This window comes from Epinephelus fuscoguttatus, linkage group LG1 (genome assembly GCF_011397635.1).
Source record: "Epinephelus fuscoguttatus linkage group LG1, E.fuscoguttatus.final_Chr_v1".
In the NCBI taxonomy this organism is placed as follows: Eukaryota; Metazoa; Chordata; class Actinopteri; order Perciformes; family Serranidae; genus Epinephelus; species Epinephelus fuscoguttatus.
Window position 1 is genome coordinate 32995054 of NC_064752.1, and position 26684 is coordinate 33021737.

The window sequence follows — 26684 nt, forward strand, 5'->3', positions numbered from 1 at the left end:
TCAGGGGATCACCGAAAATGTGACAAAATAAATGTAAAGAGGACACGAATATACACCAAATCCATACGAAATTTCACTGCAATCCATCCAATAGTTATAGAGATGTCAGCCTTAAACCAAAGTTGTGGAGTGACCAACATGGCTAGTCCCAGAGAGCCAACTGTGTGGCTAAACTTGTCAGCGCTCTCTGGTGTAAAAAATATGCAATGACAGCACTGGTTCCAAAATAAAATACATTATCATTGGTTTTTCTCTACTGCAGTTTCTTATTACCTTTATTGGCCAACATTAGGGGTTGAAATCACCAGAGCCCAGTACTGTCACACAAAATATTGCGATACTATACTGTATTGATTTTTTTCTGCACCCCTAGCTGACGTGTACAACATTGATATATTTGTCAGAAGCTAAAATGGGCTGATAATATTGGCCCATTTATTGTGTCCAACTCTCCTACTTTATTTTCTGCCTAATCTCAGAGGCAGCTGTCAGTTATGATTTTGGGGCTTGTTTTTGTGGGTAAAGCAGATTCTGTGGTATTAAGACTTAAGGGTGAATTCTGTTCAGATGACGAAAGCATGATGTGACACTTGGAGAACTGCAGGGCGGGGGTCCAAACACACACACACACACACACACACACACACACACACACACACACATCCATGCCCTCTCACACCCAGTTAGTGACAGCTATCCTGCAGACTGGGATGCAGGACTGGAGCCTGTACATCACAAAGCTGCCACAACAGTGACAACCCTGTTCTGCCCAGCATCTACGTATCTCATGTCATGTGGGGGAACATGGACAGTGAAAAGCTGTCTCAGCAGGTTTTCCTAAGGCGAGGATGGTGGTCAGAGGCTGGTGGATAATCCATGGCTAGTGGCCTATACTGTCAAACTATATCGTGGTTGCTAAACTACAGGTTTCCTAACATAGATTTGTTCGACTGGATTTCTGTCTTGCAAGATGCCAAGAGTGGACACGATCCGTTGTGAAATGATAACAGCACTGGATGTCACTAGGAGGCCATAGTTGACACATCTATTTATCTAGCTATATTTTGGATTTCAAGAGCAGCTTTTTGACGAGCACACTGGGTTGGTGGCTCCCATCTTTAAACTGTGCAGCACAGGGTGTGTTCCAACAATAAAACATCATAGTGAGTGAGTGCTGTTTGTATTACGTCCTGTTATTTACAATGAGGGCTGGACATCCAAAAGGGTGTGTGTGTGTGTCCGGTCTGTTCTTCTGATGATAATGTGTGGGATATGAAGGCACAAAGCCTGGAGATGGTTTAATTTGGGTGGGGTTCTGATGTCATCTCTGTTGTGTACAGATGCTTTGTTTTGGCTTCACTGAAATGTAACCTCAGGTGCCATTGGAGCATAAGTCAGGTGTAGATTGTAGGAGGTCAGGTGGGTTATAAAAGGATAAAAAGATCAGAAGATTGGACACTGCTGAGTAGCAGAGCCAGTCTGCAATTACTTGCATCAACACAGGGGAATGGTTTGACTGACGCCATTGTCTGTCTGGGTTTTATCGTTGTTGTTTTTTTTTTCTCGTTTGTTTGTTATAACCAAACAGAATCGGCAACAGGAAATCACAAACTCACTAAGCTAACTGAAGCTTTCGTTAAACATGATCTTTTAGTTACATATCAGCCGACAGCAGACTGCAAATGCAATAGCATGCAATTCTAAATAACAGGGGTGCAAATCCATTAAAGCAAGATACTCTTAAAGTAGCTCTCAGAAGGACCAGCAGGACCTTGGAGGCAGTAGTGATGTTGTAGTTCAAGCTGATGCAAATCAACCAGAATAACTGATCAACATCAGTTTGACAACACACAGTTCAAGACCTTAATCTGTCACAAAGATATGTGTAAGGTCATGTGAGTTTTGTGATAGGTGAGGTTGCATAAACATTGGAGATAAAGCCAGGAAGTGGATTACAGTGAACAACAACCCTTTTGTTTAAGTGTTTTCTCAGCAGCTCACATGTTTGCTGCAGGGCTTTGTCAAAATCCTAGATGACTGCAGCATTCAGCGCAGCAACACGAGACATAAACAGTGTTTGCTTCTTGCAATGCCTCAGAGGGTCATCAAATGCTGTCATGTAGCTTCCTTTCCGATGTCACCACAGGAAATTGTGACTGTTTATTACAGTCTCAGTATTAATGAGAGTTTGACTGAGGTTTCTCAGATCTGGTGATTATGTATTGTCCGAGCAGTCCTTAGAATTGCGTCTGACACAGTTTCATCTAGTGGAAGTATATTTGATGTTATGATATTAGGCTATGACAGCATTAACTGTCCCAGTGATTCACTCATTATGGTGCGGTCTGCACCATAAACTGATGCTTGTGAACAAAAATGTCAAAGGCAGCAAATAGAGAATCTGAATCCACAAATTAAATGATCAGGCTGATGAAGCAGCTTGTGCTGTCACAATTTATTCATTTGAACAAACATTATTTCTCTCAGCTCGTCCTCAAAATACAGTCTGTCCGTCTCTGTACTCTCTTCTATGGTCTGCTTTCCACTGTTTTTTCCAGTGTGATGTCGAATAAAGCATCTGTTTAAGGGATCATATGGTGGCTGCATGGTTCATAATGTTACAAGAACATTCCCTGTTTAGATTATAGGTTTTGGTGGTCCAGCATTGCACTCTGCCTGCAGCGTAGCATGAGGGGATTTCTGCGGTCTCTCGATTGAAGGCATCAGAGACTCTTTGAATTTTCGTACAGGCAACAGAAGAGCCTCTGAGTCTTCGTATGATCTGCATGAGAGGTCTGTCTGCGACATTTTATTTGCATTTTGAAACCTTCTAGATGAATGAATATAATGTCTCAGCTACTTACAGTTGTAATTTTTTATTTGTCGCCCATAAACTCGGTCTCTTCTGACACACTTTGTCACTGGGTGACAGACAGGCCATTCATTTCTGCTCTCACTGATACACTTCAGACTGTAAGGGAACACATCCATTGACCTCCTCACAGACAATTGATTTGGTTGATGGATAAGATAAGTGAATGAATGCCTCTCCTGGTAATGAAATAATGGAGTCAGACAGGCAGAGGGCAGAGCAATGAAGCAAGATGTTTAACTGAGTCTTTTTTGTGCATTAAAAAAAAAAGTTCCCACTGTAAGGAGCTCAGCTGTGGATATTTAACCCTGTATACATGCTACCATGTGACTATGAAACTAAGCCAGGTAAAATAACTCAATATTAACAAAGCTTTGCATATAGTGTCTACTGTTTTTTATAGTTTAGTCAGTTGCATTAGACAGACTCTTTCCTGTCTATCAGACCAGGCACTTTGATAACAGTCATTAACTCACTGAGAGAATGGAAATGAGCATCTGTCATAGGTAGATTTGTCAGAGTGGTTTCTCTCCCTCCTCTCTCTCTATAGTTAATGCACCTTCCCATTATCCTGTATAGCTGGAGGGCATATTTGGTCTGGCATCAGGGTGTGGTGCAGATAAATGTCCTCCTCTAACTTCTCGACTACACTCAGCCCAAAGAGTGAGATGGCCAACCAGTTGCTCTCCTGATTTCATCACTTGTCTCATGATCAAGGCTTTGAAGTGCGGTGCATGTGTGTGATTCGATTTAGTCACCTGCGTCAAGCAGTATGTTTGTTCAGTGTCCAGCCTGATTTGATTTTCCACTTTACAGGATGCTTTACTGAGTCTGCTGGTGTTCCAGCTTTCATGTAACAATAATGTTCCTGTGTATTCATGTACAGCATGACATGGACATGCTGAGAAAACTTGTTAGTCGACTCTTAGAATGATACTGATAAGCGAAAAGGCCGAGCTTTATCTTCTGTAATTGGTTTGTTCTCGTTTTGAGTTCACTCAAGATCTGCTAGAACATCTCTACCTCTGTCATTTGTAATCCCTCTTTCTGTATTTCTCTCTTTCTCATCTCTTTTTCCCCTTGTCCACCCCTCCCCCTTTCATGCTTCAGTCTCCACATGCATAACCACCTGTAAGAAGGCTGCGCCTCCGCCAGTGCCACCCCGCACAACCTCGAAGCCCTACATCTCTGTGACAGTGCAGAGCAGCACAGAGTCAGCCCAGGACAATTACCTGGACCAGCAGGACCGGAGGTCGGAGGTCAACAGCCAGTCAAGCCACGCTCACAGCAACTCCTCCGACAGCCTTGACAGCACCCGTGCCAACAGCCTGGCCCGGGGTATCCCCCGCCCTTCACACATCATCCCCACTCCCATCGCCACCACGAGAGATCCAATCGCCCCCACCACCACTAATGCTTCCACCGAGACAAGTGACGCAGTAGTCCAGCATGAATCACTGAGATCAGGATTAAACAAAGGGAATCTAGTGGCAGAGGAGCCCCTCGTGGCACCAGTGCCCAGGCGGAAACTGTCCTCCATTGGCATACAGGTAGGCAGTGGGACCGTTGCACTATACAGGGCTGGTACAGTTGAATTAGGGCTCTTATTACATGTAAATGCACGCTTATACAGTCAAGATAGAGCCCTAGTCACAGTGTTTTTCAAGTGTACTTCGTTCTGCCTGTTGAGTTTAAATCCAGGAAAAAGATCATTTCTAACAGTTGCGGTGTACAGCTATGTCTGAGTGTGTCACCTCAAGCCCAAAAATGTGCCTGCAAGCTAAAGGTCTCATTAGGTTGAACATCCCTCTATCATTAGAGCTGGCTGTACTCTGCAGCGTAGAGGGCAGAAAATGCATATTTGCGTTCTACCCCAGCCGTAACTTGCTGCTGTGTGTGTGCTGAAATAACAGCCCTTCTCTCCATTTTTGCAGACCATGCACATTAACAGAGCTCAGTCAGGGTGACTATTAATCGTGACACTTAATTGAAAACGAAGCACAAAATTACACAGATTTTCTCTGAATTGTTCCCCCCGATGATTTGGTTTTCCACTCGGAAAATTAAAAACGCTGCACAACTGTATAGTTATGCGAGCTAGAATTTGGAAATTACTGATTTAATGTTACTAATTTTGACTTGCTGAGTGGCTATGCTTTTACTAATTTCATTGTTTATTCATTCTAAGGTTGACTGCATTCAGGAAGTTCAGCGAGAGGAGACCCCACCATTGGCCAAATTTCAGTCAATCGGAGTACAGGTGGAGGACGGGTGGCAGTAAGTCCTCTTCCTGTCCTTGTAACAACGTGAGGAATTTACATTATAGCCACACACACTGCTCTGACTATTCTTTCCCTTTACAGAAGCTATGTAGACGTGAAGACAATGTGAATGTATTTTGTCTGAAAACTATCCTTGTGTGTTGTATTAGAGGTGTTAAAATAGATCCCTGGCATGAGCTTACACTATTTAAACTTCTCTTCTACATTATTGCAGTGTAGTTTACATTTTGTGCTCATCATGTTTGAATGCCAGGAAGTTCCCTTATGCCTCCATCCTGTATTTTCTTACTTTTGCATGCTGTGTTTTGTGTTTGTATGTAGCAGCTGTTCTGACTCCTGACTGGTATTTTATTAACTTAACCAGCTACACAAGAGCCCCTCTGTTGATTTTGACACAGCCTTTCCTTGTGTTTTTATCAGTGTTGTACACGCATTTGTGCTCTGGTACAATCCCTCACATGCTTATTACCCTGTGCTTTCCCAGTCTTTTGCTGTTCTTGTCCTTCACTGATGTTGGTTAAGATTCTTCAGTCAAGCACCCATAATGTTTCCTTATCTGACTAAATTGCCACTTGTGAGCATTTCCTGAGTTATAACAAGAAATGGAAATGATGTTGAGTCAGACAGCATTCATATTCAGTCTGTTTTTCCATTTGCTGTATGAACACAAGAAGCTAGACTCCCACTGAGTCTGAGTGTGCTTTTATCAAAGCCCAGTCTCAGATTGATCCTCTTTATTTATATCTATATTGATCAGCAGAAGTGACTCAGTGTCGAAACTAAGCATTGTGTGTTTGTTACAGTAATGGAGACATTATTCTTGAATAATTTATTGTTTTCTTTGTCCACTATTGTGCATGTAACAGTGGACAAAGCAAACTAAATTGGCAAAATTGTTCTATCATAAAGGCCCGTCTGTAACAGTGAGTCTCATCCTTTGTTTCAGGCTCAGTCGCTCCAGTAGCATGGCCTCAAAACAAGAAACGGACTCAGACACACAGGACATCCCTGTCATCACCCATATCAATAACGCCAAACACTCTGAGAAAAAAGTCATGGTCAATAGTGCCAGCCAATCCACAAGCTCCCCTCCTGGACAGGACTATTTAGACAATGGAGACACTACCGGTGACACCTCTTCACCCCCGCCACCCAGGCAGATCCTCAACCGCTCAACCACACGAAGTAGCTCTTCCTCCTTCTCAGAAAGTCTGGACCCAGCACTGGACCCCTCGTCCCTACCGCCTCCAGACCCTTGGCTGGAGAGCGGGAACGGGAGCAACAGCAGCATTCCCCAGAGCGGAGGAGGGGGGACGCTGTGTCGGAGAGACGGCCACTGGTTCCTGAAGCTGCTGCAGGCCGAGACGGGACGCATGGAAGGCTGGTGCCAGCAGATGGAGCAGGAGACCAAAGACAACCAGCTCTCAGAGGAGGGTAAGGCTGCCAGGGTAATCGCCACAAACCCGGGTGTTTTTGTTAGATTGCTTCCAACGTTTCCACCTCCAAGCATGGTTGTATCGTGAACCTATGTCAAAGTTTTGACAAGGTTATGTGGCCAGCCTGAAAACTGTGGTGATCACTGCACAATCCAATCCTTTTTTTCCCTCACGAAAATACATGTGCAAGGAAGATTTTCTCACATAAACAAAAAATGATGGTATAGGCAATCATCTTTTAAAGATTTACTCTGCTTAGCATAATGTATGTCCATCTTTCCAACTAAGCTATTTGGCCCAGAAATAGCAGAACGAAGCTAAATGTACAGGCAAAGCATCGCTAAAGTCAACATGTCCAGGCCCTCTGAATGAACCCTGTAGCCTGAGCCTCCTTCCAGAGGTCTATTGCTGTCTGACCTCACCATGTGGTTCAGAGCTCAGTTATAGGGCTGCACTCTCTCTTATGGGGTTCTGCCTCAGGCCCTACAATCACTCTATCAGACATACTCAGCATGGAGGGGATGAGGCAGTAATACCTGGGGTTACTACACACAAGCAGGCCTGTAATCCCCAGAATTACACAAATCTACTCTGGAACTGATTAAACCTCCAGATTAGATCAGTGCTCACATCAGCAAGTGAGCACACGCACACAAATACACACACACATAAACAAACAAACAGTAGGAAGGCTTTGGATGCTCAGTTCATATCAGACGCACATCACTGTACGGACAAGGCTCTGTGTGTCTTCCTGAGCCCATATGTTATTTTCAAAAAATATGTGTGTGACCTTTTTACAGTAAAGTAGTCTGTATTAAAATCTGATGCAAATCTGTACTCCAGAGCTGGGTCTCGCCACACTATAATCACATTGCCATAACTTCTCAATCCAGCGATCAGATAGGAGTCCCGATTTTGTCAGGGCAGATGTTTGTCCTAGTTTTGACGTAGCAACGGATGAGCAAAGTGACCACTGACAGACAGCAGTCTAGAGTATAAATATAAGCTTAGATGCCTTTAAAGAGGATAACATTGTCCAATACACTGTAATCCTATTCATGCCATCCTGTGGAGATGCATTGCAAGGCATAAATGTTTCACCACCTGCAGTGTTATTTATATATGTTGATTTGTGATCTCTCTTCAGTGCTGGGGAAGGTTCGCAGTGCAGTAGGATGTGCCCAGCTCCTTATGTCCCAGAAGTTTCAGCAGTTCCGGGGACTGTGTGAACAAAACTTGGTGTGTATATGGCCTCTCTGTGACACCTCCACACTACAGATCTGCACAGGCATGAAACTGAGACCCATGAACCCAGAGTGTTTTTGTTCTTCTCTCCTTTGCGAGATATGCTTGCCTTGATACACATAAAGGCTTTCACACAAATGGGCACGGACTAATCTGGGAACAGCCATGATACACAGCATATTAGGCCTGCACAGAATAATGCATGGTTGCCCACAAGCACAAAAAACAAGGAGCTTATATTAAGCCAATAAGCCATTCCTCTCTGATGACGTGTTTTACTGTAAATGGCATTATACAAATTGCAGCCAACTACCAGCACATGACACTGTAACACTATAACATCTGAAATGAATAAGCCATCTATTTTACCTTTTGATTGATGTGAAGCTTACCTTCCAAAATATTGGCCAGATGACTATGACTGGTATACGAAGAACTAAAAATCTACAAGAATACATGCAAAACATTAAACGCAACATGCACAGGTACAGTTAAGCATTACATAATGTCATAATGGTCTTAAGGAGCCGTCATTGAGGAAACAGGGAGACATTTCTAAATACATTATACGTGAAGGCGACCAAACTAAGCCTGAAGCTGTAGGAAACAAAATGATCTAATCCAGACATGTAGCCTGATACTGACAGGGGTCATCAAGCTCGGGTCAGGTAGCAAGAAACACACCGCAGAGGATTCAGAAAACAAGGTCACATTGCCACATCAGCTGTCCACTATAAGCTACTGATTACTGCTGTCATTATGTTTATGCACTGTTTATACAGTTTAAGTTTCACTGTGAAGAAATGATTTGGCATTAGTAAGGCAAATCAACAATGAATGCTTTATATCAGTGGTTCCCAACTGGTCCAGCCACGGGGTCCAGATTACACAAAACAGTTTAATACATTAAGCGGCATACTTGCGTTTGGCAATATAGTTGAGCTAGTTTGCTGTCTCTGTCCAGTTGCTGTCCGTAAGTCACTCAATCTACAGCAGGAGATGGCACTTCAAAATAAAAGCTCTGTGCCAGAAATTCACTGTACTTAAAACTAAAGTGTTTCATTTAATTATTTTTTTTTTTACAAACTTTTACAAGGCACTTGCGGTCCATTTAGATTGGACCTGCGACCCACTTTTGGACCACGACCCACCAGTTGGGAGCCACTGCTTTATATGCATGCCTGTACTGTATACATGACCTGACTGTTAAAGCCTTCATATTTGTGTCAGTGTGTAATTTCCTTCACTGCTTTAGCAATTACTAAACATCTTATATTGATATTTTGCACAGTGCATGCAGAATAGGTCTCCAGAGAAGCACACTCTCAGTAATGTAATCATAAGCAATAATTGCCATAATTGCTTGTCTGGAGCTTCACAGGTCCGTTATAGCATGATAGCAACACAAAGCACGTTTGGCCCCAAATGTCTGGACATCACAGCAACAAATGCAGTGTCTTGAATATGACGAATAGCGTGGTGCCTGCACAAACAAAAGCCAGTCTGCTCGGAGCATTACGCACTGCAGCTGTGTCAGAAGAAAAGAAGTCAGAGCAGGATTTACTTTATATCTGTTTATCGTTTGTGTAAAGCCTGCACAGACTGGCAAACAGAGTCAGCTGTTTGTAAACAAGTGAGGGGTTTAGTCTGTGATTTTTAATCTTTTGTGACTGAATCCTGAATTATTGCCTTTTTTGACAATATCAGAAACTTATTGTCCTTTTTGTATTTCTCTGACTCAACATACAGCCTTATTTTACCTGGCTATGACAAAGCATGTATAGCATTTTCAGTATTTATTAGTCACTAAAAAGGACAAAGCTCTGTTGCTTTTTTCATGGTCTGGAGTTCAGCTTGACAAAAGATTTGAGCTGTATAATGGCTCCCTCTAGTGAGCAAGATGGAAAGAGCAGCACTTGATAGTAAGTGAAGTATCTAAGTAATGCAGTGCAGAGGTGTGGTGCAGTAATAAGCTGCCAGTAAATATGTGATGTGAGGCGCTGACCATGAAGCATAACTTCTTTGGTTTGAGTCTAGCCCAGGGAATGTTGCATGTCATTTCTTATCTCTCTCCACTTGTTTCCTGTCGTCTCTCTACTGTCAGCTGCGTATTAAAGGCAGGAAACGGAGACAGTAATATTGCATCAGAACCAACATCACTCTAGTGTCACCTAAAGCAAAGCACAACAAAAAAAAACAAGAGGACTATGTAATAAACATGCTAAATATCAGTGGAACCAAGGCACACAAGTTGAACAAAATACACAGTTCCACAGTGACATTTTGTCAGTTCAGTTTTGACACCGTTAATTTACAGTAAGATGAAATCAGCTCTCAGCCAGAAGCTACTGTAGGCAGTTACTGTTGGCCTTTTCAGATAGACCCTATTGCGGAAGTTTTATAAGCAGAATGGATGTGAAGATTAGAAATACCACTGTTTTTAAACCAGGACCAAGTTTGCGAAAAAATGGCATGGGTGGTTTTGGAGGTGGTGACCTACAAAAGCTGACCCCCCAGATACCCCACCCACTGCCCTGGTTCTCACATTAAGGACACATTCAGGACAAAGTATTTTTAGAAATATGCCCTAGTTTACACTTGCTGAATTTTCATGAATAAGTTTGAGTAGAATTTTATGCATTGGGTGATTTCTTGACATACATGATCCATCTCTTCTGCTGATGACCATGAACGCAGTGAAAGTAGACTCAGGTATCTCTGTGTTTTGTGTTTTGTGCTACTTCAAGGCCAAACAGCCATTTAAAAGCTGATTTATCCGAGGCCAAGGCCCGTATGCTGAGTATTAAATGTTGTTTTCTCAGCGGTACAGTATGCGCACTGAATAATAAGCAACACATGTAGTAACATAGTAACCAGAGGTAGAATAGACATGTAGTGGGGTAATGGGCTCAGACTACCCACTCCAAACCTAACAAATGAAGAGAGCAGAACAAATTTTTACATCTTGGTTTCAAAGATTTACACATAGTGGCTTGTGTGAAATGACTTCATAAATGCAACCTTTCCCCTACCCTGCTACGCTGTTCTACTCTCTAATATACTGTATTTCTGACATTCTACACACTGACTGTGTCCTCTCTCCTCATCATTCATTGATTGTTCATTCATTTTCACTCCCCTCTCCCTCTGTTGGTCAGAATGTGAATGCCAACCCGCGGCCCACCGCCCAGGACCTGGCAGGTTTCTGGGACCTGCTGCAGCTCTCCATCGAGGACATCAGTCTCAAGTTCGATGAGCTCTACCACCTCAAGTCCAATGACTGGCAGCCCATCCCGTCTGCGGCTGCCCAGTCGCCCCCTGAGCGGAAGGTACTTCCCACCCCTGCTGCCCAGTGCCCTGGCTGGGGTAGGAAAGCCGCCGAAACCGGCCTCTCTCCTCCCACCACCACCACCATTTCTCCCACTCTTTTTTACCTCCCCATTTGACTTCCCCCTGCGTGGGATGAACTCTTAACAGGGCCTCCCTGTCCAATACAAAGGGGCTAGAGAGATCCCTTTAGGCATGCATGGAAAAAAAAAAATCATCTCAAAGAGGGCTGTTGTTGGTGTGTTTTTAAATGTAAAGCCCTGCTTTGAGCATGCATGCATCACTTCCTGATGTGCTGGTTGCAGTGGAGCATGGCTAAGATGCACTGGCTCATGTGACAGAATGCAGTCTTGCTTTTGCTCCATCTCTGTTTAAATGTCTCGGCTTGTGTTTGTGTGTCTGTCGTTGTCTCCACCTCTCTCTCTCTCTCTCTCTCTCTCTCTCTCTCTCTGGTCTATGGTTTGTCTTTATGTGTTTGTCTGTGTCAAGTTTATGGATCTGCAGCTGAGGTGCTCTTGCTTCTTTATGTTGCTTGACTGTGTGTCTTGTGATCCCTTTATCGTTCTTTAAGTTTGATCCTATGTGGCCATCAATTCATGTTACCATTTCATGTCTTCAAAAATTGTCATATAAATGACTGTTTTTTCTCAGTGTTTGTCTGTTTTCTACCAGATGTCTTTCTGTCAATGTTTTTCTATCACCTGAAAGCTCTGAATGTTATTTTAAGCTTTAATGAAAACAATCAGCACTGTCATAATGTCTCTGTCAAAGTCCTGTCTGCCAAACCTGCCTAGACTAATAGAGCCTCCTGAAGACAGCTTCCATGTTACATCCTCTCACTGTCTTGTATCTGTCTTCTCTCCTTTCGCACCTTGCTCTCTCCCACTCCCCACCTTTCTCTGTCACTTTTCATCGCTTCCACACCACAGAACGAGGAGAAGGAGACCACTCCAGCGTCAAAGAAGCCCGGTAAGGGACGACCATCGCTGGGCCGTGAGAAGAGCGCAGACTCCTCATCCACCTCTTCTTCGGCTTCAGCAGAGAAGCAGAGACATGAGGCTCGCAAGCGTCTACTGGCTGCTAAAAAGGCCGCCTCATTTCGCCAGAACTCCGCCACAGAGAGCGCGGACAGCATCGAAATCTATGTCCCCGAGGCCCAGACTCGTCTCTGAGAGAGACAGTGAGAGGGAAGGAAATAGGGGTCGGATCAAAGGACAGATAAGTATCACTGAAATACCTGGAAAAAGGAGAGGAAAACTTTTGCAATGCAGATGAGCTACTCTGAGTACAGCTGGATGGAGGTGGGGGGAGGAGAGATGACATTCTCAGAGATGGGGGTGGGTGTGGATTTGGGCATTTTTGACACACACATACAGTTATAGGCTGGTCCTGGTGGCATCAAACACTTATTTAACACAACAGAAGCAGAGAAATGGAACTTTGGTGGACTTGACAGACTTTGAAGCAGGAGACTCCTCACTTGAGGCTGCCATTGAAAACCTCAGCTGATGAACTTTGTCCTTTCTTGTTACTACTCTTGATATCATAAAATTGTTAATGAAGATATTGTTATTATGACGATTATATCCTAAAGAATCTATATGAAGACTGTTTTAAACGTTCCTCTATCTTGGCTATAAGATCTATTAAGTGGACAGAGGGCAAACTCTCTCTTCTGTCTCCCATCGTCCTCCTCTCTTCCCAGATCATTGGCCATCTTGTAGCTTTGCACAACACCGCCTTGTGGCCATCACACACTCACACACATAACACTGCGCACACTACATCCACTGCACTCACACACCACAAACTCACACCTATGTATGTCTTCCTTGTATTTATTTGTTTACTTTACTCATCCTTTGTTTTGTATAAAAATCCATTTAGATCTGGTTATTCTGAATATTTTTGGTATGCTGAAACTTGAGAGTCAGATTTGAAGGGGTGTTTATATAGTTCCTAACAATTAACTTGTGTCAAAGATTTTAAACACTGGTGAGAATCTGTAAAGTTTAGTTTCTTAATGATTTTTAATGAAAGCACATCCCGATACCGATGACGACCGAGCATGAGGATCTCTATTTCAGTCAGAATGTCAGCGGCCACTATTACTCACTATTGTTTTCTTTGTAGGGAAAATGTCTTCAACTTTAAAAAAGAAATCTCTTCTGCTTCTCTCTGTCCCATTAACGTTGGTTTTCATGTTTGTGCTCTAAACGCAGATGCGTCAATATTTCAGTCAAGGTTTTTTTGTCCCATCTGTTTGTTTAATGCTTCTTTAAGTGCTTTTATTAACCTCACTTAGCGTTCAACTCGCACATCTCAAATGAATCTAGGGCTTTTACTGAATTAATGCAGCAGAGGTATTTTGGTGGGGACACACGTTAGGACACGTGTCTTGCTGTTATTTTTTTATACTATGTTTCCAAAAGCATTCATGATTTATTTTGCCTCCCATCACTCAACGAAAATCAATCTTAGTTCTTTGTTACCATTTTTGTTTCCCCTCATTGAACATCATCCAAAGTACCTGCACTTTTTTATTCAAAGAAAAAATATTTAATTAAAGCATTGCATACATTAGTCTTTGTGTTTTCATCATTTATTAAATGCTGCTTGCTTTTTTCTTTAAGGAAGACTGCATAAGCCAAAGATGAATTCACCGTCTCTAATTCATCTGACGTATTTAAATGTCAGCAGCAGGGAGCTCGACAGTAACAGCACTTACTGTAAAAATAGAGTGGAGTGTAGCCACAGCACATTTATTACAGGGTTGTTATTTTCATATGCACATGCCCGCAAACTTTCATTTCTGACCTCTAGAGGGCAACAGTGGTTAATTTTCAATCTAAGATGCAGTACAGGGTAGTATGCATACAATGAAAAGGCATTCTCTCTATAAGACAACATGCAGCCCTGCCCTGTTTTGCATTACGGGGACACACTGTGTGGATTACACATATTTACAGACTCCTCTGTCTCATTTGAAGCCAGTTCCCAAAACAAAGAGGCCTCTTGGGTTTGTGAGTCAGGATTTCTCTCAGAAAGTACACATCCAACCATAAAGTCAACCCCGACATGCCTTACATTCAACCGCAGTTGTTTGCCTGTCTTCCACTCACATTTGGTTTCTTCCCCCAAATGGTAAGCAAACCTAACTTCCCCACCCTAATTAGTTATGTTAAACCATTGAGACTGCATTGCTTCGGCTGCTGCAATGCCTCTTCCTCACCCACTGTGACCCAAAAATGCAGCCTGAGGCTTTGAATTGGAAAAGCCCGATGACCACTATTCTCTCTCTATCTCGGCAAGAGCTTTCTCCTGATGGCGGGTCTTTGTTTGTCTGTTGTGTTTGCCGGCTGGGGGTGACGCTCAGCAAGGAAAATGGCTCAGGGGTGTCAATAGTCTGTTCCCTGGTTGCTGTCAATGCCCCCCTCCATTTTAGTGGGGTGGATAGCATTGTTAGCACCTGAAGGCCTTTTATGTGACTTGAACGCCGTCGTTGGCTTGATTTGATTTTTGACTGCCAGGAAAAAGTTGTGTGTCTGACAAGTTGTTTTTCTGAAGTGAGCTAGTGATGTCTCGGTGTTCAGACAGATTATGATTAACACATTGTGAATGATTTATGTCATGGATATTATTAGAATATTCAATCTTAATAAGTCTCAAGGATAATTTTTGTGTCAACAACGTAGGTTGAAGGCAATATATTGCACCAACTAGATTTAAATCTTTCCCATATGCAACTACTGCCAGAATATTTTTAACATTTAAAACAATTTCATAACATATCATTTTCCTTTTTTCCCCATTTGCCACATTTTCAGGCCCCAATCCTGCTGTCACCATCCCTCACACAAAACCGCAGGCCTGCCTCACTTGAACGCAGATCAAATACAATGTGGCATCTCGCATACGCTGAGGGAAGGAGGGCAGGAACACAGAGAAAGTTGCTCTATGATCTCACCAACACAAACTGAAAAAGTGATGTTTTTCCAGCCCGCTAAAACTTGGATGAGTAATATGCCAAGAGATGTCAGTGACAGACTTAAAGAGAGAAAAGAGAGCTCACCTCATACATTTAAACAAGGCTTCCCTCCAATACACACAGATATCACTGGGACACACCTAGGTCTATTTCCTGGGTAGAGTTATCCATGACCCAAACAGCTGCACTGTGGGGGGGTTTGTTGCTGTAAAGCCATTGATTTGAGGGTGATAATGGTCCCCCATATAGGTTTGATGGATCTGGCCTTTTAAAGTCAAAACTGTCATAGTATCAGCATTTGCTTAAGCAGCGGTCTGTTTTGGTGAAGCTTCACTTTGAGAAGTAAAGTGGATTCTCAATGCTCGTACTGTGCCTCCTTCAATCACAACAGTGCAGTTGGTAGAATATTATCATCCATGAATGCAAGGAAAAAAGTTTAAATGTTAAGCAAGAGAAAATACAATTAACTATTTACAGGGTGGCTATGATCCAAATTGTACCCTATCTTCTTTGATATCTATGTACCTTTTTACTTTTTACCTCTAAAAAAGGATTGACATCACACATTATATAAAGTGTAGCTACCCTTTCAGATTGTTTTATGCATTTCTCTGCATTCCAGGGTTGAGCAAAAAGTATGATCAGTAGATCAGTAGAGGCTACAAGATAAGAGAATATACTACATGGAAGCACATATATGCCAATGTGATGAAAAAAAGACCCCGTAAGTCTTCATAATTAGAAACTTTCTCAGAATAATGACCTAATATCTCGAAACAATGAGAAACTCTGGGTTCGTCTGGGTTAGTATCTCAAAATAATGAAAAACTCTCAAAATGAGTTACTTATCTTAAAAAAGACTTCATTTCTCTCTTTAAGAAAAAGCTAATTTTCTCAAAATAATGACTATATAACCAGAAACTTCCTCAAAATCAAGAATTAGTACCTCAAAACAATGGGAAACTTTCTCAAAATAATGACTTAGTGACTCAAAATAACTAGAAACTTTCACAAAATAATGACTTAGTATCTCAAAATAACTAGAATCTATCACAAAATAATGACTTAGTGACTCAAAATAACTAGAAATTTTCACAAAATAATGACTTAGTATCTCAAAATAACTAGAAACTTTCTCAAAATAATGACTTTGTATCTCAAAATAACTAGAAACTTTCAAAAAATAATGAGTTAGCAACTCAAAATAACTAGAAATTTTCACAAAATAATGACTTGGTATTTCAAAATAACTAGAAACTTTGTAAAAATAATGAGTTAGCAACTCAAAATAACTAGAAATTTTCACAAAATAATGACTTGCTATTTCAAAATAACTAGAAACTTTCACAAAATAATGACTTAGTATATCAAATTAACTAGAAACTTTCTCAAAATAAAGAGTTAGCAACTCAAAATAACTAGAAACTTTCACAAAATAATGAATTAGTGACTCAAAATAACTAGAAATTTTCACAAAATAATGACTTGGTATCTCAAAATAACTAGTAATAATAACTAGAAACTTTAGTTACTAACTCAAAATAAGTAGAAACATTCTCATAATCACAAATTTGTATCTCAAAGAAATGAGTTACTTTCTCAAAATAATGAGTTAGAGGTAGTAAGTTAGAAATGAGAAACTTTCTCATACTTGCTTATCTCAAATAAATGACTTAATATCTTCAAAAATCTTAAAATGTATCTCAAATGTATCTTTGTATCTCAAAAATTAGGAGATTTCTCAAAATAAAGACTGAGTATGTCAAAATAACGACAGACTTTCTCAAAATCACAAGTTAGTATCTCAAATTCATGAGAAACTTTTTCAAAATGAATTACTTATCTCAAAGTAATGACTTATTATCTCATACTAGTAACTTAGTATTTTTAAGTAATGACTTAGCATCTGAAAATAACATAACTTTCTCAAAATCATGAGTTGCTATCTCAAAATAATGGAGTAGTAACTGGAAATATTGACTCAATATCTTGTAATAATGAGAAACAGTACTGAGTAATTATGAGTTACTCATTATTTTTGAGAAAGTTTCTCATAATGACTTAAGTGATCTTTTTTTTCATCGCACAGGTTGAAATAGGCTTCCATAAGACAGACAGTTTAATCCCAGGACGAAGCATACCTTAGCTGTGACACCAGTGAATCCACTCCCATACAGTAGTCCAAAGGCCTGCTTGGAAAGAAAAGAAAAAACAAGCTCATTAGCATCTGTGCTTTGTTCCCCTGAGTCTGGCATCAAATTGGGGAAGGGGTGAGGGGCCGAGTTGTTTCCACAAGAGATATGATATAGCAAAAAGTGTCTGTAAAAATACTAGAACAAATATTTCATGAAGCAAGCACATATTTTAAAGACTAGGATGTGTTCAGTGTAATACTTTATAGACTGTGTGTATGTCAGGGACTGTGGGGGTTTCGTATAAAAGGCTTGTATTGTTTGAGACAAAGTCAGTGAGTGAGAGGGTGTGTTGTTCCTAAAAATGAGATTTACCTAGATTCTTGTCACTATACTCTGGTAACATTTAAAGTACATGTGCAATACTGAGTAAAAGGGTTCTTTGATATTAAAATTAAACTAATAATCTTGCATTTCTCCCCCCCTGTGCTTCTTAAAGTTGTCTTCTGTAAATAGACCAGACTGAGAAACTCCATCTTTTACAATGCTGTAGATCTATTTATACTATTTCAAGGTTGTTCAAATGTATAATGGAGAGACGTAACATTCAATAAAATGCACACGATACTTTCTCAAAAAGTTCACCATGGCTGTATTTGATTACTGTTTTGAAGATGTTTGCTCACTTTTAACGAGATGTTTCTGATCCTGCATTTTGCTTTTCAAAACCTGCTAAATTTGGATGTGAATAACTTCAAATCTGTGTCAATCACATGCACATTTTCCCTCTTGCTTTGCCCTCCCCTCTCCAGCCCCAGAGCACACTGTGACACAAATCTGGACACATAATTAAGATTTGGGTACAACAGGCAGATCGCTACTTTTGTTTGATGCTAATTTGCAGTAACTTCATTTTTAAAATCTGATCTCTGCAGCTCATGCGGCCCGAGGTGTCTCCCTGAGACTCTGAGGAATCAAAGCATCACAACACCTCTGCAACAGCACGTATTAGCCCCACACGCCTGGAGCCAAACCAACTGTAGATCTGATGTCTGAATATCACATCAGACGTGACTGCAGGCGGTGTGAGTCGAAGTAACTCGGTTAATTGTGCTGTGAAGTAGTGAAATGCGCACACCAGCGGACGCTTTCGACGCTTATGATTTATGTAACAAGAACATTTTGCACAGCGTTACGTAAAGCCTCTCCACATTGTCTATCTGTGTCACGCACACATGGATGAAAACGACAATGGCTGTGAAGATGACTGCGGTGCTATTTATACTCTGGCGTGTGTCGATGTCGATGTGGGATTTCAACCGCGTCGAGAAAATAACATTGTTTCAATGACTGCGCTGTACTTTGAATGAAATGGTTCTCCCGTCAGTCACAATTACACGGAGCCCGTCTGCTGTCTGGCGGAGCGCCCTGATTGGCTGACAGCGGCCCAGGAGGCGCAGTGCAGGCTCGTGATTGGCTGACAGCTGTCGATGAGGCGGGATCATCTCAGCTCCGACTGTCAAGATTGGCAAAGAGCTGGCGCTGCTGCGTGCAGGTAAAAAGGAACAAGCGACACAAAACAGAAAACATTTATCTTGGCAGAAAGCGAAGAGTGCGATGGAAACGGAGTCTCCGGTGAAACCTTTCCGTGCGGCAGAACCCCAAAAGCGAGGCATTTAAGTCGGAGAAAAAAGCGCAACACCTTCAGCTTCTTGGAAGAAAGTGCCGTTGTGTCAACCATCGCTTGGCTCGCGGGCACGCTTTGTACAGCAAGCAACTTGGACAGCTGCGTGTTTTCAAGCAAGCCATCAACAAAGAATGAAAGCATTCAAACGAGGTGAGCAGCACTCATGTCGTGTTCTTTATCACGGCCGTGCACGTTTATAAGTGTCTGCCTGTGAGCCCGCTGTGTCTTCGCTGTTGGTTTTAGCCTGGTATGCGGGCTTTTTGTCGCGAGCAAATGCAGCGTGTGTTTGTGCTCAAATTTGGAGGGACAGCTAGCCAGCTAGTTATCTCTGGAGGCAGGCATGGTGTCCATCTGGCGGCGTGACATGCGGGAGGCTGTGCTTTCCTGCCTGCCTCCTTTGTGCGGGTCCAGATGGCTAATTTACAGAGTAGCTCCTCGGTTTGTGTCGGTTGAAGGTAACATTTAGCTTTATTCGAGAGGCTTTGTCGAGGACATCATTTCACCGAGTATGACGTTATCACTTTGACAAAGCGAGCTGCTCTGTGAAGTTGATGTTCGGTGAGTAGCGTTGGTGGCGTTTCTAACGGTCAGATTCAAATTCTCAACTGGAGACTGACTGTTCTTGACTGTTGTTAAGTTTACTCCACTGTCGAGTCTACAAACTAACTTTTACCACCATTTCACCTCATTTTTAAAACATATTTTAAATGTGAACACCACTTTTCCTTCGCATAGATTTACCACATTGTTAGTAGACCTTTAGTAAACAAAAAGTTGGTCAGTTTGCCTGTCTGTGACATGTTTGACGTAGCTCGTGCTGATGTGACATAATGTACTAAGCTTGCATCTGTCTGAAATCTGTCCTGGCTGTTTGTTTCATCAAATGAATCCCACATTGAATGGGTGTAAATAGTCTGATAAATCTTTAAATGTCTTTCCAATGATCCTGTGGAGCTGAGGGGGTGTCACTTTGTTGTGGGCCACATCCTTTCTCTCAGTAAGGATAGCCAGGGATGTCTGTCAACCATGAGTGTGGCTTATTAATGGGATACTGGTTTTACACACTTTAGTATTTAGACTCAGTTAGACCATATTAGACTCGGTTTGATGCTGAAATTGTTAACATTTTACTGCAATCTCAAGAGTTTTAACACAGAGATGGATGGTATGATTGAAATGTTTCTGGCAAATGTAAGCAAAATCGAATTGAAAAAAAGTGACGTTCAATCTAATGTAGGACTGCAACTAATGACTATTATCTTTGTTGATTAATCTGTTGAGTTTTTTAGCAATTGATTGGACTATAAAATGTCAGAAAATGGCGAAAAATGTTGATATAAGCCCAAAATGACATCGTCAAATGTCTTGTTTTCTCCAAAACCCAAAGGTTTTTACTTTAATGTCATAGAAGAGTAAAGAAAACCGACAATATTCACATTCAAAAAGCTGTAATCAGAGGATTTTTACTTTCTTAAATTAAAAAAAACACTCAAACTGATCAATTGATTATCATATTAGTTTGTGACTAATTCAATAGTTGTCAACTAAGCAATTAATTGTTGGGGCTCTAGTGTAATTAATCATGTTCTGTGGCTGTATTATATCAGACAGCACACTTGACAAACTTAATGTTTTAGCTTTGTTTGCAAAGAATCATTACTTAGAAGAACAATTTGTCCAATAGGTGAATCATGACATAAGTTTATCATTAGGTCACAGTAGAAATCGACAATCAACAGTGCCCAGCCCTGCTCTAAAACAGTAATTTAAGGGGCAAGGCGAGGCTCATTTACAGAAATCAGGGCAACTGCATTGAATTTGCATTTGTGTGTTTTTATTTTTTCCCCCCAGTTTTCTTGCTTGGTGTAGGACTTCCCTCATTGACAAGGAATGCAGAATTCAAAAGATTTGTCAACTACTCCAGCAGTCTTGAGCCGAAGTGGCATGAGGTGAAAACGGCCTCCTTTGCATGGTCAATAGGTTCCTGGGCCAGTGGCTACTGTGATGTTGATATGCACACAATCTTCTTTGTGAAGACAGGCGCTGCCCCCGGGGGTCAGGTTTCACCCAGCCTCAGAGAAAGACATTTACTGCATTCTGTGGCCCACCCCTGGGATCAGGCATGCTCCATTTTGAGGGGAGATTCTCTCCAGTGGCCAACCATAGATTGACACAAAAAAAAATCCTACAACAAAGTTCAAACCTCAAAGCCATTGTTTAAATATGTTCAGACCGCGAAGCTTATGCAAACCTCACTTTAAATTGGGTAAAATTATGAGGTTAAAAGTAACTGAGGAGGTTTGTGCACTTGTTCACTGCTTAGTGTCAAATCAGTACAAACCACTGCTTTAGTTTTCGGCCCAGCCTCTGCTCACTGGCTCCTGGTATCATGAAGAAGTAGTTAGGTTTCATTTTGTGCATAAAAGTAGATCAAACCAAACCCTGCAAAGGCCTGAGTGAATGTATGGCCGCTCATGCAAGATGTGATCTTCTCCCTTCCTCATGCTTCATAACAGGCAAAATAAAGACACATAAAATAAACACAAAGAACTACCTCTGTATACCTGGTGATTAGCAGATTTGATATAAACAGGATGATTGAATGACACACTGATTGAACGTGACTGACGACACACCTCCTTTTTCCTCAGCTCTGGAAGAAGAGCATCGCCCGGAGCAGGAGCACTCCTCGGCTGTGTCGGACAGTGATGATGGCTCCCCGCTCGACCTGTCAGGAAGGGGGCTCTTTGGGAAGCGCCGTCGCCGCGGCAACCTGCCCAAGGAGGCGGTGCAGATCCTGCGGAGCTGGCTGTACGAGCACCGCTTCAACGCCTACCCGTCTGAGCAGGAGAAACTCAGTCTGTCGGGCCAGACCAACCTCTCCGTGCTGCAGGTGAGGAGTGGATTTTTAATCAGTGTATACATTTTTTTGTTTTCCCAGAAGCACTCAGTACTTAACAGAGGAAATGACACTTGTGGAGCACATTGTTTCTGCATTCTGGTGGATTTGTTTCCTGTTCTTAAGTAGAGATGATCAACTTTGACATTTTCATTTGTCTTCACGTTTTCTATTTGTTTTTGATAAAGTATACACATAAATCTAAGCTTTTACAGGTTTTATCTGAATTTTTTAAAAGCTTTTGTGTATTCATTTTGACATTTTTACATCAGAAGCAGTGCTTTCAATTCAATAAAGGTAGCTTTGATACTGAATATTATTTTCTACTGCTAATATTTGTACTGCACAAAAGGCTGTTCGTGACCTGCACACCAGACTCAATTTATCACTATAAAGTCTATTGCTGCACACAAGAAAGGTGTTTAAACTACAGTCATAATACCTTTTCATGATTTACACGACACTGATACTACTTTTTACCAACACTTGCGACCAGCTTTTCAACCAACACAGCGAACTAGTAAACAACAATCAGATGGTATCACCACACTGCTGCTTGAGATTGAGACTTTCCCAGCCTTCCCTTTTCACTTCATTGCATCAGTAGTAGACATTTCCTCTTTCCCTCTCAACATGTAGGCACGCACAAACAGAGAGGCAGCGTTAGAGAAGGCATTAAAGACCAGCGTGAGGCAGCAGCAGCAGCAGAGTTCCTTGTTATGTAGTCAGTTCAGTGGAATGCATTTGGCTGGCTTCTCTGTGGCTCAGCATATTTGAGCTCAGACCTTCATTATTGCCAGCTGTCTGAGGGCTCTCATCTCTGTCTGTCCCACTCTTTCTTCCTTGTGTGGGAGGCTGAACCACTAGAGGGGGTAAGTAAGGCCTCGTGCAGACAGATGAAGAAAAATGTGCAGGCGGTTATTAAAATCACAGGCCTCGGATCATTTTTAGATCTTGAATGTGATGCAAGAGTTGAGTTATGGATCCGGCTAATTGAGGGTGACTGAAGCTGTTGAGTAAAAGATGAATCAAAGTGTTGCAATGATATCAGTGCAGGCCCTCAAAAGAATAATGTAAAAGTGCATCTCTTTGACTGACTTCTGGCTGTCTTTTATCAAAGTAAAACATCCATGAGAGCAGCTGCGATCAGGTCTGTTTATATCAGAATTTCCTCCTCTTTTCCCAGATATGTAACTGGTTCATCAACGCACGTCGCCGCCTCCTCCCTGACCTGCTCCGCAAAGATGGCAAAGATCCCACCAAGTTTACTATCTCCCGCAAGGTTGGCAGTAAAAGTGAAGGCCACTCGTCTCATGGAGGCGGAGCCAGCTCTCCAGAAAGCAACTCTTCCACTTCCTCATCTCAACAACGCCCGTCTGTCATCCGCTCTGCCCCTACACTGGACCTCAGTCTCCTTGGGAGCACAGCGACGGCTATTCTGACAGGAGCGGGCTACCCCGGTAAGGAAGGGTCGGTGCAGGCGCTGATGAAGCTCGATGCACAAAGTCTGCTGAGAGAAGCAGAGGAGCAGGGGGTCAGTACGGTTTGTCTCACCAGCACAACAATGGCAGCTAGCCCCACCGGTGGTCTCTTCAACACGCCTCCCCCGACTCCTCCCGAGCTGTTCCCCAGCCAGGACTTCAGCGACTTGAGGCTCCTGGTCGACGCTGCTCTTCAGAGGGCAGCAGAGCAGGAGAATCAGAAGAGGCTCCAGGAAAGCCAGAACAGACCTACAGAGGCTGTAAAGACTGAACCAGTGGAGGCACAGTGCAGTGCTTACGGTAGTGACATGGGACCTACACCGCCTCCAGAGGACAGCCAGCAAGTCATGGATCCTTCCAGGGTGCAGAGTCTGATGGAGAAGGCTATGGCTGTTCCTGTGTCAGCTGTAACTTCAGTAAAGGCTCCAGTGCCTCTGTCTTTAGCAGCCTCTGGTCCAGTCCAAGCTCCAGTCTTGGTCCCAGCCCCAAGGCTATCTCCTCTCCCGATGAATAAAGTCATCTGGAGTCCCTTGGAGAAGGACACTGCCAGAGCCTCCAGCCCAAACCAGACTCAGCTCACCCCAGCCCATCTGCCAACCATAGTGCCAGTGCCTGCCTCAGTTTTAGGACAGCCGAATTCCCAGAAACCAGCTGCTGCTCCAGCCCTCACCCCAGCTCCAGCCACAAGCTCAGTTCCAGCTCCACTGCCCACCGTGTGTCCTACGAGTGCGTCAGTGGCAGCCACAAGGCCAGTCTCGTTGCCATCGCAAGTCCTCCCAGCCACAAGTCCCACCTCCGTCACTGCTCCAAGCCAGGCGTCACCCCACACCGTAGCGCTTGTTCCAGCTGCTCGTTCTCCAGCCATCGCCTCTTTCACAGAGCCCAGAGGAGTCCCTCTTTACCTGCCGTTCCACAAATCCCCCATAATCCCAGTCACAGTTCCATGTCCATCACCACCAGTTTTAACCACAGCGTCGTCTCCAGCCCCTGTTCACAACCCAGTCTTTGCCTCTGCCCAAACTCCAACTCCTCTCCCTACTTCAGCCCCAACATCCTCCTCTACGCCAACAGTTACACCTCTCCTGGGCCTTGCTTCCCACCTCACTGCTCCTCTTCAGCCTTCCTCCTCCACCAGCAGCAGCAGTAGCAGTATAAATAGTAGTGCACAGAGAAACACAGCAGTGGTGCCCAGTGTTTGGAGCATGGTCCATGCTGATACCAGGCAACCCACTTCTCTTCAAGTTGTAAAGACCCCCATCACCACAGTGTGGGGCCCTCAGCACAGCCTGCACACAGTGAGTGAAACTGTGAACTAGGAGCTGGAAGTTGGCACCTTTTTTTATATATATATATATATATATATATATATATATATATATATATATATATATATATATATATATATATATATATATATATATATATAATTTCTGCGGAGGAGAGAGGCCAAACACTCCTGTTGGCTGGACAACACTGTATATAGGAGAATGTATCTTCGTCACCAGTCCCCCTTTTTGTCATCAATGGCTGTGCCTGCAGAATACAGGGAACGAGATCTGGGACACAATGAAGTAACAATTACGGGGTGTTACAGAGACTTGCTGTTTAAAGCAACTTTTTATCGTTTAAATATGCTGTTCTTGATGGAGACACCTGCTGGTAAGAACACTTTGATGTCATTTCTCACAAGGAACATTCCTGACAGAGCAGAGTAAATGTATTGTACAAAGTTTTTGATGCCGAATTTTCAAATCTCTTTCCATGTGATAGATAATGGATGAGGAGGAAATATCCCTTAATTGTACACAATGTACTTTGGTATCATTTTCAGGACCAGCAGTTAGCCTCTTCAGTAGCAGTACTGGACTTTATTGAATGTACAAAAGACATTGATATCATTGGCTAGGCTGCCTATCACCCGTTCCCCTCCTGGATAAAAAAGGAGGACATGAGAGTTTGTGTGTTTTTTTTTTTTTTATATATCCCTCACGCAGAGCAACACCATCATAGTAATGCAGATTTCGGTCTGGTTTTCTCTCTAGCATATTTCCCTCTCTTTTTCCCTCGGAGCTGAGCAGAAGGGGAATTGATTGTACTGCAGCGAGCCTGACTGAATGACTCGCCTCAATGTGTCTGTCTCCATCCTGCCCCTCCTTCCTGTCTTCCTGTCTTTTTATAGCTAAGGGGATTCATTGGCCCTGATGAATTGTCCTCTCTGCCACTCAACACATGCGCTCAAGTACCACGTGTTTCTTTGTTTGCCATAGAAACATCTTTTCTGTGTTTTAGCCAAAGGCGAGGCAGTCATGTCCGTCACTTTATGCGACCATGATCAGTTGTGTGCGACTTTCAGGGATTGTAGTTGAGGGGGGGAGGGCTATTGATATAGGACGAAGGGGAGAGGGTCACATTGGATCTGTTACAGAAATCGATTTCAGTTGAGAGGTGAGCAGCTTGGCGATCTGATGACATCAAGCTCTCACAGCTCCTGGATTGAAACGTTACACTTGCTGCAAGACCTGGCGCCTTTTATCTTCTGTGGTGCGAAACACTTTAAACATTGGTAGAGATAAAATTATTCAGATTTCCCTGTCAATTTGGGGCCTTATGATTTGGTCTGTGTATTTCAAACCTGAATGTCTTACTAGTGCAAAGATGAATTGATGCATGTAGCGTGTAGGCAATGCAAATGTAGCTTATTACTGAAATAGCTGGAATTCGCTGGGGGGGTTTCCTTCCCAGCATAAAAATCCAAGTTTTTCCTCATCAGTGCTTTCCACCTGTGTTTAGAAATGGTTTCTAGAGATTTCTAATCATTCATAAAGCTGTAGTTTCCATGAAACTGTCGTAGCATAATCCGCGATATAAGGCTGAATGCCATCAGGGCATCTATTAACAGTAGCGTCATGTGGAAGAGTTCCGATGTGAATAATACTTTAGCAGGATTGTGCATCAAATCTTCAATACTGTCTTGTTCACCAGTGTCTTGAGCTGTGGTTGGTTATAACGGTTACAATTTACATGTGCAAGGAGTTGGACAGAATGAGAATGTCTGTCTGATGTCAGGTCAGAGTACTGCTGAGCACAGACCCTGCGAAAACGTCACGGCTGATATAAACTCTTTCCGCTTCTATTTTGTTTGTCCCTTCTCACTGCCAGTAATGCGCTGTGGACGACACTAGAGGAGTTTGGGGTTTTTTTTGTTTTGTTTTGTTACAGGTACTCACTAGACTGATGTGCATTTATACCTCAATTTACACAGATCATGTCAGGCTTGGGTCATATGTAGAATACTAAGTATTAAAGTAATATTTTATTGTTCATACTACATC

General features: G+C 42.5%; 2 protein-coding genes across 6 annotated transcripts in view; both read left to right on the forward strand.

The window, feature by feature from the left end:
- dlgap4b (discs, large (Drosophila) homolog-associated protein 4b) overlaps positions 1 to 17929 on the forward strand; it is a 161018-nt gene extending 143089 nt beyond the window's left edge. For all 4 annotated transcript variants that reach the window (XM_049580074.1, XM_049580084.1, XM_049580093.1 and 1 more), the window contains 6 exons: positions 3983 to 4422; positions 5061 to 5149; positions 6101 to 6588; positions 7741 to 7832; positions 10997 to 11167; positions 12095 to 17929. In XM_049580074.1, the coding sequence (XP_049436031.1) occupies positions 3983 to 4422; positions 5061 to 5149; positions 6101 to 6588; positions 7741 to 7832; positions 10997 to 11167; positions 12095 to 12337 (1523 nt within the window). In that variant the 3' untranslated portion in view covers positions 12338 to 17929. The remainder of the gene's footprint in view (positions 1 to 3982; positions 4423 to 5060; positions 5150 to 6100; positions 6589 to 7740; positions 7833 to 10996; positions 11168 to 12094) is intronic.
- A 736-nt stretch (positions 17930 to 18665) lies between these two features.
- LOC125889687 (uncharacterized) lies at positions 18666 to 24677 on the forward strand. 2 transcript variants are annotated; one of them, XM_049577733.1, is made up of 3 exons: positions 18666 to 19122; positions 21624 to 21865; positions 23058 to 24677. In XM_049577733.1, the coding sequence occupies exons 1-3, from the start codon at positions 19104 to 19106 to the stop codon at positions 24666 to 24668; spliced, it is 1872 nt and encodes a 623-aa protein (XP_049433690.1). In that variant the 5' UTR covers positions 18666 to 19103; the 3' UTR covers positions 24669 to 24677. The 2 variants fall into 2 exon arrangements, with proteins under 2 accessions (XP_049433690.1, XP_049433698.1); XM_049577741.1 differs by lacking the exon at positions 18666 to 19122 and adding an exon at positions 19392 to 19530.
- The last annotated feature ends 2007 nt before the right edge of the window (positions 24678 to 26684 follow it).